This window comes from Protopterus annectens, chromosome 12.part0, assembly GCF_019279795.1.
Source record: "Protopterus annectens isolate FY-2018-M chromosome 12.part0, PAN1.0, whole genome shotgun sequence".
Classification (NCBI taxonomy): domain Eukaryota; kingdom Metazoa; phylum Chordata; order Ceratodontiformes; family Protopteridae; genus Protopterus; species Protopterus annectens.
Window position 1 is genome coordinate 1007394154 of NC_056746.1, and position 15897 is coordinate 1007410050.

General features: G+C 41.8%; 1 protein-coding gene across 2 annotated transcripts in view; it reads right to left on the reverse strand.

Moving 5' to 3' along the window:
• ZFP64 (ZFP64 zinc finger protein) overlaps positions 1–15897 on the reverse strand; it is a 332799-nt gene that overhangs the window by 68836 nt on the left and 248066 nt on the right. For both annotated transcript variants that reach the window (XM_044090028.1, XM_044090029.1), the window contains exon 5: positions 115–366. In XM_044090028.1, the coding sequence (XP_043945963.1) occupies positions 115–366 (252 nt within the window). The remainder of the gene's footprint in view (positions 1–114; positions 367–15897) is intronic.

The window sequence follows — 15897 nt, forward strand, 5'->3', positions numbered from 1 at the left end:
TTTAGTCCAGAAGCCAGTTGTATTCAGTATTATCACAGCCTGTTTATCGTTCATGAGTACTTCTAGAATACCGATATAGTACACTGCAAAAGGTACATTGTAGCAGAAACTTACCAGTATGAGATCTCAAGTGTATAATCAGCTGACTGGAATTACGACTGGCATATGGGCAGATCTGGCACTTAAATGGGCGTTCATTTGAGTGGATTCTCCAGTGCTTATTTAGACTGCTGCTGTCAGCAGCTGCATAGTCGCACTGTGAGCATTTGTACGGCTTCTCTCCTGTATGTGAACGCATGTGAGTCTTCAGCTTATCTTTTCGACTAAAGCACTTGCTACACACATCACACTTGTGCGGCTTGTCACCTGTGAAACAAGACAGAATAGGGAATTAGTACATTTCTCCACATTGTACTGCCCTCTTCCTACCTAACACTGCGAAGAACATTTTGTAAACCTCACTAAGAAGATACTACACAGGGCTAAAACTGCAGTTCTGAAATGAAAACTAAGTAGGTACCACTCCTTATTGCGTTGACTTGCCTTATTATTGCATATTATTGTTATGGTGTCTGGATGAGAAAATTGTCTTTCCACTCTAATGGATGCCAGACTTAAAAACTCTCTCACATTTTCCTCTATGTTGAGAAGTCAATAAGCAGATGAACAGGAAAACTCTTGCTTCTGTGTACATTATTAAAAATATAATTATTCATTTTAAATGTACGGTACTATAATTCATACTTTCATAAGCAAATGAGTTGCTTGCATCTTAGTCAGCATAATCAACACACTATTTAGGTTACTATCACACAATACAGTATCCTCATACACAAGCTACTGATGACTATTATCCATGGGAGAAGAGTATTCTCTTGGAAGACACTGCTTCTGTTTTACAAAATATAACAGGGTAACAAAGCAGCTAGTTTTAGCAGGTTAATTCCAAAACATTTGCATCCTCTTAGCCATATATCTCTAGAGTTGATTTGCAAAAACTGTAAACTTGTTAATATTAAATCCTTCGGAATTCAGACATTATCCTTTTATTGCTCCCTGACCACGGTTCCTTACAACAGCCTGTAATGTACACTACCACCGATCTGAAACATTTACTTAAACCCAGCATAGTGGCATGCCTTAGTTGCTCTGTGGCACTGAAATGCATTTCAGAAATTAGTTTTTTCCTAATACTGAAGAGAAATGATCATAAGTTACCCTCATACCCTTACCTTCCACAGTATAGTTCCATGATGACCCAGGGATATCAGATATAAATGCAAAGTAAACCAGCACCACGACATTTGACACTTAAACAGCAGAAAATTTATTAAGGCTTGCTAGTACTAGACTTTTACCAATACAGGCTTCTTCATGCAAATAGCCAATTTAAAACACGTGATTTAAATACAAAAAGGAAAATGTCATGTGACTTCACCTTTAGAGAAATAACGCACAAAAAAGGCTAATACATAAATAAATACTTTACACGTACTAGGAATTCTAAAAAATGCAAACATCTGTATATAATGTAAGATAAAACCATATACTAAAACTTTAAAGAACTTTTATATCTATCTGCGTGTCAAAATTATTTAATTTAATTTTGTTTATCTTTCAGAACGGGCTTTATTGTCACACTTTCTTTAAGACCAGGTGGACAGTGTGCTTTAAAACATATTATCTGCTTATTTTCTATAATTTCTGTGTGGTTCTTCAGTTCACCACCTCTTAAGCTTTCCTGTATATTTTGTAAAATAAAAAAGCAAAATTTGTGAGATGTGTCTATTTAATATGCCTGTATAACACATTTGTGTCTAGCTGCCTTCTTATGTCAGATATATGCTCACAAATTCTCCCTTTAAACTTTCTATTTGTTTAACCTATATAGAAGGTGCGACAGATCAGGCATTTTGCCATGTCTATTATGTTTTTAGTATTACATGTCCCATGGCATCTAAGATGGAATGGTTTTAGACTAACTGGATGCTTAAAAGTTGTTTCCACAAATACATACCAGCAGAATTGACAGCTGTTACATTTTTAGGTTCCATACTTGGATATAGACACTGTGTTTACATACTTCACCTGTTTCTTATAACATAAGATAATTTTTAAATTACTAGATTTTTTTATACCCAAAAATGAGCTTATCTACTCCTATGTCTTTAAAAGTAGGATTATTGTAACATGTATCACTGTTTTTAATAATACCCTGTATTTGATGAGTATGAACATCGTAGGGTAAAACACACCTGGATCTTTTTATGTCCTTAACTTTATCATTACTTCTTAGATGTTGCGTCTTTCGGCTTTTCCCGGTTAGGGGTTGCCACAGCGGAACTCCGGTCCGCTAATGATTGGCAGTAGAGTTTTACATGCCGAGTTGCCGGCCCTGACGCACAACCTTCACGCATGTCTCCACACAGAAGACGCTCTAGCTGAGAATCAAACAGGACAAAGTCTTACTGTGAGGCGACAACGCTACCGCAGCACCACCACCGCAGTGCATCATTACTTCTTAGTGAAGTTATGTAATTATCAGAAAATATAGGTTTGATTTTTTCAATGCTATCTTGCTGTATCGGTGTTACTATATTCATTACATTATGTTCCTTATAACCTCTTTTATTAAATTGTATGTCCATGTTTTCTTTTCTTGTATTCAGTCTAGCCACATGGGTAAACTGATTTTTCATTATATTTTTAAAAAAACATGAGGAGGGTGCATACTATTCTTGCGCAGATGCGTATTTTTTCTGATGTCTTTCTTAAATAATGTAATTTCAATGGTTCCCTTAAACAATCTAATATTTAAAAAAATCTGTGTATAATGTACGGTATGTTTAAACCGTAAAAATTCAGTAGTTGAATTTAAATACAATAAAAAGTCAGAAAATGAAGAAAGGGAAGCATTCCATTTTTAAAAACAAATCATCCATGAAACTCCTATAAAAACTAAGCATTATTAAGTAAGCTGTTATTCACTTCAGAAAAAATAAAATTAAGCTCTCATTTATTCATAACCAAATTTGCATATCTGTTAGCCATAGGCGTACCCAGGATGATGGTATGTTAACCTTGTGCTCGAAGATGGAAGTGGCTGTGGAGATGTCTAATACAGTATTATCGGATGCTACTAAATCTTGTACTGACGTTGCCAATATTAGCAGTGAAAAAATGACAAGTCTTAGGCAGCATTATCTGTGTGGAAAAGAGATCAAGTCTTATGCAGCAAAAGCAGTTGCAACTTGTTTTATTATGGTGGCATATGTTGCTGTCTATGTTGCCCCACAAGACGATTCCATAAATTTCAGCAATACTGGTTTTCACATACTCCATCAATTCTTTCCCTTCCTTACTTTCTGTAACTCCAGTCAAAACGTATTCCAGATAGACACTGCACTATCTGCTTTACAGTCTCACCAGCTTTGTCTCAAATCTCACACAGTTATCCCTTAACAGGTCACATGAATACACGTGGGTCATGCAAGAAGTCTATAATTTATTCAGTGTGACTGCAACCACTCTTTTTATATAAAATTTTCAGATGGTCAGTTCAGGTCTATTCAGATTCCACAACTCAATCCTGATAGCTTCCAGACTATTTGCAAACTCAGCCACAAAATGTCTCAACAACATTTGTGTTTCTATGTTATAGATTGGCAGGCCTCATGGTCAGCCCTCTGTGACTCTTGACTAATTTATTCTTTGTGATATTCAGACTCCTCCACTACAGGCCAGAAGAGGACATCTACACATTACTGTAAACTGATAACTACATCAAATAAATTCCTTTCCTTAACGTTTAGCAGTGTTAACTTCTTAAAAACTGGTGAAAGTTAATGTGGTAGCAAACCTAACCAGCATCACCCATGCATCCAAAGCTTGAGTATTTCAGGCATTCAAGGCTCTGCTTCCTAACTTTGCTACATTCATTAAAGGAAGCATTAACAGGAACTGCAGGAACACTGTGATTTGGTGAGTCATCTCCTACCTCCTTACCTCTAGAATGTGTGGCTAGTAGGAATTCTAGATACAAATTTGGTCAAATAAGCTACAGATATACTGAACTCTACTATACTGATCACATTCACAGCAACACCAATGTTCTGTAAGATTGTCTCACAAGCTATAGATAATATGCAGGAATGACACCAGGAAGTGCTACTGTGTGTGTGTTCAGCTTCGGACAGCTGATGATTTAGAAACCAGATAATTATTTTGCTCTGTGTTGTACTACAAACTCTTTACATTCTTAATACTGACATCTTGTCTCCTAATAAGGGATAGTTAAGGAACAAGGTCTTAAATTGTTGGTCAGTTATGAATATTCCCTGAAGATATGTGAATTACAGTACATCCTTCACATGTAAGGTTATGTATTCTATGTCCTGGAAAGGACTGCATCATATTACCATATAATGTGGTACTATATTATATAAAATATACGGAACACCAATTTTGCTGCTTTGCTTTGGAATTACTTCTGCTCCAATGTATATTTTTATTAAATAAACATTCTACTACAACTGGAAATATCATCTTGTGGTATACAAAGAGAATGCATGATACAAAACAGAAGTATAGTGACACATCTTTTTTTGAAAAGTCTTGGTTTGTGTTTCCACACAAACCAAAGCTGTGAAATACAAGGTTTTTATAAAAAGGTAAGGTTAACAATTTAAAAAAGCCATCTAACTGCATCCATCCTTAAAGTGATTTCTGATGTCTGTATGTAGTCATCACTTTTGTGTAAAGTGTTGTTTTTGATCAAACTTCTCAACCTCTCAGCTCAATAAATCTGGACAAAGCCTAACATAATGGGGGCAAAATCCCAAAATTAGGGACAGACTTTAAACATTGATCTTCTAAGCTTAAAAAGTTGATAGAGTAACAGGATTTGTGCTAGCATGCATTTTCTAAAAGTTATGAAGGATATGAAGTCTGAATCTGAACCGTATGTCATTATAGAGTGGCTTCAGTTATCAATGATTTGCCAAAAAACACAGATTTATGAGGAACAGACCAAAATTATGAGGCAAAAGTCTGGACATTGTGTAAAAATCTGTACAATTGACAGGTATGCTTCTGATGCAATATGTCATTCAGTAGTACATTTATTTATTTTGGTTTTAGTTAAATGAATTTTTTGATGTTCTACCCCTCCTTATTTTTTCAGTTAGACTCCCTTGATGTCTGATTTCAGTGTAGTGGTTCCAGCAATGTCCGAAAACACTGACGTGAACAGAAACAGCAGTGATTCCATGGGCAGCAGTGTGCTTACTGTTGAGTGTTAAATCTGAGGTATTGGATTTTAATCCTTATGTAGACAGCTCATCTGAGTCCTCTTCAAATTAATCTGACCAATGATGATGCACTTCAGCCAAATGATGAGTAGCCGCCTCAATACTGTAGCATGAGGAGGTTTAGGAATCACTGATGGCAGGTATAACAGTAGCATTATACTTCTGACTTGTCCCTGATGTTGCTGTATGGCTGTGAGTTTGCCTCATATTTTTTCTCTGCTAATTGTAACACATTAGTGCTTATGGTAAATCACGGAGGATTTCAGCAATTTAGCAATCACATTTATTACAGTTTTCTTTGTTTTATATATGTTAATGTAAAACATGCTGTTCAATTAACCCTATAGCTGAAGTTTGTTAATGTTTAACAGCTTTCCTCAGTGTTGCAGAACGCCCCTGATTCTGACTGTTATTTTTGTTTCATCAGTGGTAACATCTGTACATTTCTAAAAATTTAATACATATTTCTCACAGTGAGTAATGCTTGTCATTATAGTTTTTCACTTGCTATTGTTCAGAAAATGTATGAAGGTATTACTGGCACCTTTACAAATGTCAAAATAAGATCTATAATGGCAAACACAAATCAGTCAGCTCTGTAAAAGGTGCGGTAATCTGCAGAGTTTTTTCACTTCATAGAAATAGGAGGGAAATATGTTTAACTACAGTAATATCACAGAGTGGCATAAACCCAAGGAGAAATGGTTGGCTTCTGTAAAAACACTTGGTGATTCACTGCAGTTAAACAAAAGAAAAAAGAAGCTATGTCTTACCATAACGTTCCATCTGTATTGTTGATCCTCGTTCAGTCATTATGCATGGGTATCGGTTCCGACCTCGGAACTGAGCCAGCCATCTTCCAAGCTCACGTCAGCTACAAACTCTCGAGCTAAACTCTTACCCAGAATTCCCCTCTCCCTGTTACCTCAGATTGAGTTTGCAAGTCAAAAGAAGGTAGAGGCTACCTCTGGTCAAATGACCTAAAAGAACTGGATGGTGAGATCCACTAAAAGCCACAGGAGGGGGAAGGAGGGAGGGTCGTAATGACTGAACGAGGATCAACAATACAGATGGAACATTATGGTAAGATATAACTTCTTTATCTGATATTGTTAATCCTCGTTCATTCCTTACGTATGGGACAGAGTCCCCAGCTACCTCTATTCCTGGGAGGCTCTCATGGAAGGACATTCCTAAGCACCATAGAACCAAAAGATGCTCTTCCCCTGGAGGCCAAATCCAATTTGTAATGATTGATGAAGGTATGAGGCGTAGCCCAAGTTGCAGCTGCACAGATGTCATGTAAAGAAGCTCTGGCATGGAAGGTAGCAGAAGTTGTCACCGACCTTGTCGAATGAGCCTTTATGGTAGTAGGCAATGGAATATTACCTTGTGTATAAATGAAGGTCACAAGGTCTTTCAACCATCTAGCTAATGTAACCTTAGCAAAGTACAGTTGTGTACACTTACCATAAATGTAGATGTTCGAGTGTATTCACTGTTGTAGTCATTACATTTGGGTAATCTGCTGGCAGGTTGCCCTCAGTCGGACTGAATAACAAAGTCTTGGGTCCTGCGTCGGTTGCTGTCTTCTCTTCCATGACGTCAGGTCATCAGGGGTATAAAACATGCAGCCGACACCATTTTATTCAGCTTTTCTTGCCCCAGATGTCAGGTGCCCCCCAAGTGGGGAGGAAAAATATATATATAAACAAACAGTAAATATATAAATGCACTTTTAGAAACATAAACTTTACCTTCAACTAAAAGCAAATACACCACAAAGGCTTTTGAGTATAGTGAAGGAAAGAAACGGTATAGAAAGGGGGATGGCGGGTGGGTAACCCAGACTGCAACAGTGAATACACTTGAACATCTACATTTATGGTAAGTGTACACAACTGTACTATGTTCTTCGTGTTTCACTGTTGCAGTCATTACATTTGGGTAGAATCCCAAAGCTATGGATGAGAGGATGGAACTAAACAGCATTAGGAGCAGCTACAAGGCCCTGCAGAACTGCAGTGCCAAAGCCTGCCCTGGATTTGGAGAAGAGAGGTAAATGATAATGCTTTATGAAGGTATGAACAGAGCTAAAAGTAGCAGCTTCTAGAATGTCTTTGGTTGGGACCCCTCTGAGAAAAGCTGCTGAAGCAGAGGCAGCCCTGGTGCAATGTGATCTGATCCCCTTGGGCACAGGTTTACCATGGTGCAAATAGCAGAAATGAATGCAGTGGCTTATCCATTTAGAAACAGTCTGCTTAGATATAGCCTTCTCCTCTGACCCTGCAGCAAATGTTACCAGTAGTTGCTCAAACTTTCTTAGAGATTTGGTCTTATTTAGGTAGAATCTTAGTTGTCTGTGTACATCCAATGAATGCAGAATCCGCTCCCCCTTGTTCTGCGGATTTGGGTAAAAAGTTGGCAGGTGAATGGTCTGATTAAGAGCCACACTGGATAGCACCTTAGGCATAAAAGAAGGATTGGTCCTGAGGGACACCCTGTCTGGGTAAAATATAATAAAAGGCTCCACTGCCATGAGAGCCTGTAGTTCTAAAACCCTTCTTGCTGAAGTGACTGCCAAAAGAAAAGTGGTTTTCCAAGATAGAAATTTTATATCCGCAGTAGCTGCTGGTTCAAAAGGAGGCAGGGTGAGTTTTTCCAGCACAAAATTGAGGTCCCATGCAGGAGTTGGTGCTCTTTTGGGAGGCCTTGGGGGGGGGGGGCTCTGTGTTTGTAATGAGCCGAGATGGCAGAGGCATGGATTTTTATTGAAGAAAAAGATAGGCCCTTGTCAAGCATCTCAGTCAAGTATTGTAAAATCTGAGGAATATTAGGCTTTGCTGTGTCTTCCAAGCACAGAATCTCTTCCATTTATCAGCAGAAGATTTTCTAGTACTAGGCCTTCTGGCTTCCAAAATGACATCCATCACAGATTTACAGAGAGGTGTTGTTTGAATAATTAGTTAATTAGCCATGCTGCAAGATTCAGAGTTTGGAGCTGAGTGTGCAGAATTTGACAGTTCTGCTGAGACAATAGATGAGGTATTTGAGGCAAATACCACGGAGGAAGGTGAGACATATTCCTTAGAAGGGGGTACCAGTGCTAGTGGAGCCAGTCCGGAGCAATTAGGATCATTTTTGGTTTTTCCTGTCTGACTTTTAGTAAGACCTTGGAGAGTAGAGGCAGAGGAAGAAAGGCATAGACTGATAGGTTTTTCCAGCTGAAGGATAGAGCATCCACTTTCCATGCTTTTTTGTGTTGAGTTCTTGTGCAGAATTTGTCCAACTGATAATTTTGGGGAGAGGCAAACAGATCTATGTCTGGATTCCCCCATTTCTGTGTTAACATGCTGAAGATTTGTGGATCCAGTTTCCATTCGTGTGGGTCCATAATATTTCTGCTTAGGTCATCTGCCAGAGTATTTTGCTTTCCTGGCAGGAATTGAGCTTGAAGATGTATTTGGTAAGTCAAGACTGTGTTCCACAAAGCCATGGCTAGTCTGCAAAGGGGGTAGGAATGTGTACCCCCCCTGCTTGTTTATGTACCACATAACTGTGGTGTTGTCCGTCTTTATCAGTAGTTTTCCTGGATAAAGTAAGTCCTTGAAGGCTGTCAGAGCATTCTGAACAGCTAGCATCTCTTTCTGGTTGATGTGCAGATGCATTTGGTTAGGGTTCCATTTGCCCTGAATGCATCTCCCTGCCAGGTGGGCCCCCCAAGCATAGTCTGATGCGTCTGTAGTTGGGGTTTGGGTGGCGGGGGTAGAGTGAGTGACAGTCCCTTGTTTTGGTGACATGTCTCTGCCCACCAAAGAAACTACTGTTGTATTCAGGGTATGAGAGGAATCATTGTTTCCAGGCTGTGACAATGTTGACTCAATAAACTTTTTAGGTACCATTGAAGTTTCCTCATATGCAGTCTCGCATATGGAATTAGTAGAATGCAGGATGCCATGAACCCCAACGCCTGCAGAATTTGTCTTGCTGATAACTAGGTTTTTGTTGCTATTTGTTTGAAGTATGTTGTCAGTTGCCTTTGTTTGTCTGGCGTGAGGTAAGCCATCTGGGCAGTTGTATTCAAGCTTGCACCCAGGAATGTAATTATTTGAGAGGGTACCAGTTGTGATTTCTTTTTGTTTATGGTGTACCCTAGGCATGCTAGAAGCCTTTTTACAAATGCCAGATGTTGAAGAACAGTGTCCTTGTCCTCTGCTTGAATGAGACAATCGTCCAGGTAAGGATACATTTGTATGCTTCTTTGTCTGCAGAATGCAATTACTGATACCATGCACTTTGTAAAGACCCTGGGTGCAGTAGATAAGCCAAAGGGCAGTGCAGAAAATTGGTAATGCAAAAAACCTGCTTTGAAGCGGAGGTATTTTCTGCATGATTCCCTTATTGGGATATGCAGGTATGCCTCTTTTAAGTCTAGAGTTACTAACCAAGCGTTCCTGCCTAGCATAGGCAGTAGCTTTTGTAAAGTCAGCATTTTGAATTTTGAAATGTCCAGGAATGTGTTCAGAATCGATAAGTCCAGTATTGGACGCCATGAATTGTCTTTTCTAGATACCAGGAAAAGTCTTGAATAAAAACCTTGTCCTTTTTCCTTTTCTGGTACCGGTTGAATAGCCCCATATCCATGAGAGACCTGACTTGTTTCTGGGCCTCTGCCCACTGGTTTTGTGGCAGATCTGGCCATCCTTTTGGAATTGGCAAAGTATGGAAATGAAATCTGTACCCCTGGGATACTATGTTTAATACCCACTTGTCCTGGGTAATTAACTGCCAATTTTGAGCATGAAGTGCTAGTTTTCCCCCCAGGGGGCTGCCAAAAGATAAGTGCTTGGTGATGGTAGAGGAAAGTCACTGAGACTGCTTACTGTAGGGTTGTGCTTTGTTTCCTCCAGATTTGGAGGTGGAGGCACCCCATTGCTTTGACCTGTAAGAACCCTGTGATTGGTATCTGGAGCCTTTTGAGCGCCTGGATTTTCCCTGAGTGGCTCTGTTGGACACAGGAAATGACCAATTTTTAGTAGGCCAGTGCCTACTGAACCTGGGTGGCTGCACTTGCAAGAAATCTTTTACAGTTTGCATAGATTTAACTTTGTCTTCCAACACAGTATCATGCTGCAAAGGGGCATCCAGCAATTTAGCTTTAACATGATCAGGCAGATTTTGCTCCTTGAGCCAGGCATGCTTTCTAATCACAGATCCAGTAACGGTGGCCTTACAAGAGGCGTCCAAGGAATCAAAACCACATTGCAAAGTATGTTTTCCAACCTGTTCTGCTGAATGCAATAATTCCTGTAACTCTTTATTTTCCACACAATCAGAAATCAACATTATTTTCTGTTTCAGTAAGCCCATAACATGCTGTTGATATTTAAGCATATGAAACTGGCAGTTTAAAGCCCTGATTACCAAGGTTGCAGACGTATAGACCTTCTTTACCCCATCTATCCAGCGCCCTGGAATCTCTATCAGAAGGGATAGAATTTTTGGCTGTAGAGGCCTTTATACCCTTGGGACCCTGAGAAATAGTCTCAGGATCAGCAGCAGGATTTTTGAAAAGAAATTTGTTGGAGTCAGGAACTCTGTAACATCTGTCTGGCTTACTAGGAGCTGGAGGCAGGGAATCAAGAGCCATGCTTGATTCCGAGAACACATCATCAACAATGTCTAATACAGGAGGTATTGTCAAAGGCCTATGCTGAGGAAGAAGGAGGAAATCCATAAGCCTCTTTTTTGATACAGAGAAGTCCTGACTCTCCCAGTGAAAATGTTCCCTTAAAGTATGCAAAGTCTTCTCCAAAAGAGTAATTCTCAGGGGGAGATGCAGATGGGATGGATTCCTCTGCATGAGAATCCTCACAGGGTGAAATAGAAAATTCCTGATCAGAAGAGGAACCAGAAGAAATGGAAACCTGATCTGAAGATTCATAATCAGTGCCTTGCCTAGGCCTCTAGCGGGGGGGGGGGGTCCTGATCAAGGTAATTCAATCCTCAGCCATTTTGATCATCTGTTTTTTAGGCATAGGGACGTGAGCATGTGGCTCATGCGTCTGTTTTTTAGACATAGAAGTTGTTTTTGACCTTGTTTTTGTTGCTGGTGTCGGTTTAATATAAAAATGTTGAGGCTTGAAAACACCCTCAGAAGCCGGTGCCTTCTCAGTGGCTCCGGAACCATCCAAGGGAGAGACATCCGCGGGTTCAATACTCTGAGAATCTCGTGGCATACCGGACTCTGAATGGGTCTCGGTAGAGTCCTGCGACTCAAAAGTAGCGGGTATCAGGGGCTGTGAAAGTGCCTCACTGAGTACCGGCGAACCAGCGACTGGCTTAGGAGAAGCTTCGTCGTCAGTTTTGGACCTCGACGGTCTGTCTTTTTCTTTGCATTTTTTATGAACTCCGGTAGTCGGATTGCTAACCGATGACATTTCAGGATAATTAAATCTTGAACCAAAATATTTAGAAGCAAAAATATACCGATGCTTAATAGTGCGCTGGTTAAATCTAGCACAAAACCGACAGCAAGGCACGTTGTGATCAGGGCCTAGGCAAGGAATACAGTACAAATGAAAATCATTATGAGGTATTTGCTTCCCACAAGTAATGCAATTATTAACTTTTACTGACATCAGTAAGGAGCAAGAAAAAGTTTCCCCAACAGGGTACTTAGCTTTAGTTTGAAGACTTCGGTTCTGAAACTCGAATATGAAAATTTCAGGAGTCGGCCGACCGGCACTTGCGAACTGCTTCTGCTTTGGGGCACCGCGCGGCAAGAAAGGTTGAATAAAATGGCGTCAGCTGCATGTTTTATACCCCTGACGACCTGACATCATGGAAGAGGAGACAGCAACCGATGCAGGACCCAAGACTTTGTTATTCAGGCCGACTGAGGGCAACCTGCCAGCAGATTACCCAAATGTAATGACTGCAACAGTGAAACACGAAGAACATCAGCACATCCTAATCTAGGTCCAGAATCGGCCGAAAATACTGGTCTGATTTCCGAGAGGCCTTAGTCCTATTCAAGTAGAAGCGAATTTGCCTGTGAATATCTAAGGTATGTAGGCAATACTCTCCTTTGTTTGAATGACTGGGGAAGAAAACTGGCAATTCAATGGTTTGATTAATGGACATTTCAGAGATCACTTTTGGCAGAAATGAAGGATTAGTTCTCAAAGACACTCTATGAAAAATCAAGTATGGACTCTTGATGCATAAGGCTTGAAGCTCAGAGATAAGTCTGGCAAAAGTAATGGCAACCAAAAACAAGGTTTTCCATGACAAATATTTGAGGTCGCAAGAAGAAGCTGGTTCAAAAGGTGGCATTGTCAGAGCTTGCAGAACTAATGACAGGTCCTATGGTTGAATAGGTTTCTCTAAAAGGGGGCTTCAAATGATTCACACCTTTTATGAAGGTCTCGCATAATTTGTATGACATAAGAGAGGAGTCTTGGGCACCCTCATGAAAATTAGATATTGCAGCCAAATGAACTCTAATGGCAGAGGCTGACAGACCCGATTGAAATAGGTCGGCCAGATACTCTAGTATTATCGACACCGGCGCTGAGAAGGGATCTACTTGTTTTTCTTTCAGCCAACAGGTAAATCTTTTCCACTTGCTTAGATAAGTAATTCTAGTGGAAGACTTATGAGATGCAATAAGAATGTTCTGTACTGGTAAAGAAAGAAAATTCTGCCTGGCAATCAAGGGAATTGCAGGAGACAAGCTGTGAGCTTCAGGCTGTCCAAGTTGGGATGAATCAGGTTCTGTGGATGTCAGCTCAACCCCGAGGTTGGATGGAGAATCCATGGTTGATCTAGCAGGTGAGGCCAAAAGAAGGGGAACCAAATCTGACAAGGCCAATATGGTGCCATGAGGATCACCTTACTCTTCAACCGACAGGCTTTCTTCAGAAACTGGAATGAGGGAGAGAGGTGGGAATGCATAAAGAAGACCCAAGGACCAATCGTGGACTACAGCGTCCCTTGGTGACTGTCCCGGAGGGGGAATCAGGGCAAAGTAGTTGCTGCATTTGTAGTAGGTCGGGGATGCAAAGATGTCGCAGCAAGGACGGCCCCAGCAGTGGAAGATCTCCGCCGATATCAAGGGATTCAGGGACCACTCTTGAGGTTGTAGAATGCACCTGCTGAGTCTGTATGCTATCACGTTAGAACTCCCGAGAATGTGCGTTGCTAGAAGAAAACGGTTGGTAGCCATCGTCCATTGCCATATCTTCATGGCCTCCTGACAAAGGGCGTAAGATTTGGTTCTGCCCTGTTTGGTGATGTACCAAACCACCACCATGTTGTCTGATTGTATCGTAATAGTCCCAGACGGCAGCAGGGGATGGAATGCTTGCAACGCCAGAAGCACCACCCTCAGCTCTAGAACATTTATATGCAGTTGGGCCTCCAATTCAGACCAAGTGCTTTGGACTGTCTGTCCCTGACATAGCCTCCTCCCCACCCCATCAGGGAGGCGTCTGCGGTCACTGTAGCCTTGGGCTGTTGAGGGGAGAAGGGCGAGACCAATGTCACGAGTTGTGGGTCATCCATCAATTTAAATCCGGTTTGCACCTGTGAGTTACTCGAATCTTGGCTGAAAGAGGATATTGGAAAGGATATCACTGGGTGAGCAGTAGACATTGTAGAAGCCTCATGTGAAACCTGGCCAGGGGGACAATGGTGTTAGAGGCTGCCATGGAACCCAACAGCTGTAGGACAGAGTGAGCTGTGAATTTCTCCCTTGAAAGGACTGGGATCAGTTACTGCTTTATCCTTAGAATTCTATGCTCTGGAATGGATGCTCTGCAATTCTTTGTATCCAAGATGATCCCTATGAATTCTGTGGACTGAGATGGGGTGAGATTGGATTTTTGCCAGTTTATGGTTATGCCTAGCCTTTGTGCAGCGAGGAGAGAGTATGCCAAGGGTTCTTCCAATAGACGTCTGGTGGGAGTGGAGATGAGCCAGTCATCTAGGTATGGAAACACCTGGAATCCTTGTAGTCGCAAGTGAGCTGTGACGACTGCCATGCACTTTGTGAACACTCTGGGGGCTGTAGAGAGTCTGAAGGGCAGTACTCTGAACTGGTAGTGACTGGCTCCCACACAGAAGCGCAGAAATCTTCTTGATGGCCTGTCCACTTTTATGGGGTAGTACGCATCTTGAAGATCTGTCCAGCACATCCAATCGTCTTTTTTCCAAAAGTGGGAGGATAGACAGTATGGTGACCATCCGGAATTTTTGTACTCTTACAAACTTGCTCAATACACTGAGTTCCAAAATTGGTCTCCAGTCCCTGGTTTTCTTTGGCACCAAAAATAGTCTTGAGTAGAATCCGGATCCTATCTGGTCTGGAGGGACTATTTGGATGACTCTTTTTCTTAGCAGCTTTGCTATTTCTAGTGCTGCTTCTTCCCTTTGACTGGGTGGAATGTCGGGTAGGTTTTTTGAAGTGACAGGACAAAGATTGAAGGGGATACGATAATCTCTGGTTATAATCCTTTGTACCCAAGAATCGGTGGTGATGGTTAGCCAGGCAGAAGCAAGGAGAAACGACCCCCAACCACCTCCAGAGGAAAGTAGTTGGGCCGCTCTTCAGGAGCGCTGGTAGGATTGCCCAAGAAAAGAGTCCCTGGAACCCTGGTTACGCGGACCCCCTCTGCCCCGAAAGGGGCATCTTCCCTGTGACTTTCCCCCTTTGCCTCTCGGGGAGAACTCAGCCTGTGTGTCATGGAAAGGACCCTGAGACTTCTTGAACTATATTTTCCCACTCTTTTGGTTTTGGGAGAAAGCACGTTGAGGGGAAGAATAACGGGCACCTACGGCAGAAAGGGTCGTACCATCCTGTTGACATCTAGCCAGTGTGCTTTTAACTTTTGGTCCAAACATCGAAAAGGCTTCAATGGGAGCGTTAAGGAAGGAAGCCTTAAAGGGTTCTGCGAAATTGCACAAGCATATCCAGGCTTGTCGTCTCAAGACCATGCCTGAACCTGCCGCTCTAGCTGCTCCTTCTGATGCGTGAGATATCAGTCACATGGAGGAGTTAGATATTGACTCAATGGTGGCCAGCTGAGAGGCTGCTTTGTCAAGGAGCTCATCAGACACGGCACCAGCCAAGGTTTCAGAGAGCTCGGAAATTAGATCCCTTTGAAGCCTGGCAAAGTGTGCCATATAATTCAGGGACCTGATAGCAAAGGTCGCTGATGCAAAGGTGTGCTTCCCTATCCTGTCCAGGGCCCGGGACTCTTTGTTGGGCGGATGGACAGTCTGGCTTTCTTCTTCCGCCAGATCCTTTTTGGTTGCGGTCGCCACCACCAGAGCATCCACAGGAAGACCTTTGTACCAATGGGAATCCGTAGCAGGAGGGGACAAAATCTTATCGGGCCTCCGGGGAATAGTTCGACAGTGTCAGGAGCCTTCCACACATGCTGCACGATGAGCTGGACCAGTTCATCGGCAGGTGGAGTAACTCAGGAGGTAGGGGGCCGGGCGTGAAAAGCCTGCAGGATCACAGACTCCTCAGAGGTCGGATTAGAGGGCTGCCAGTCACCTCTCTGTTTAAGGATTTCGA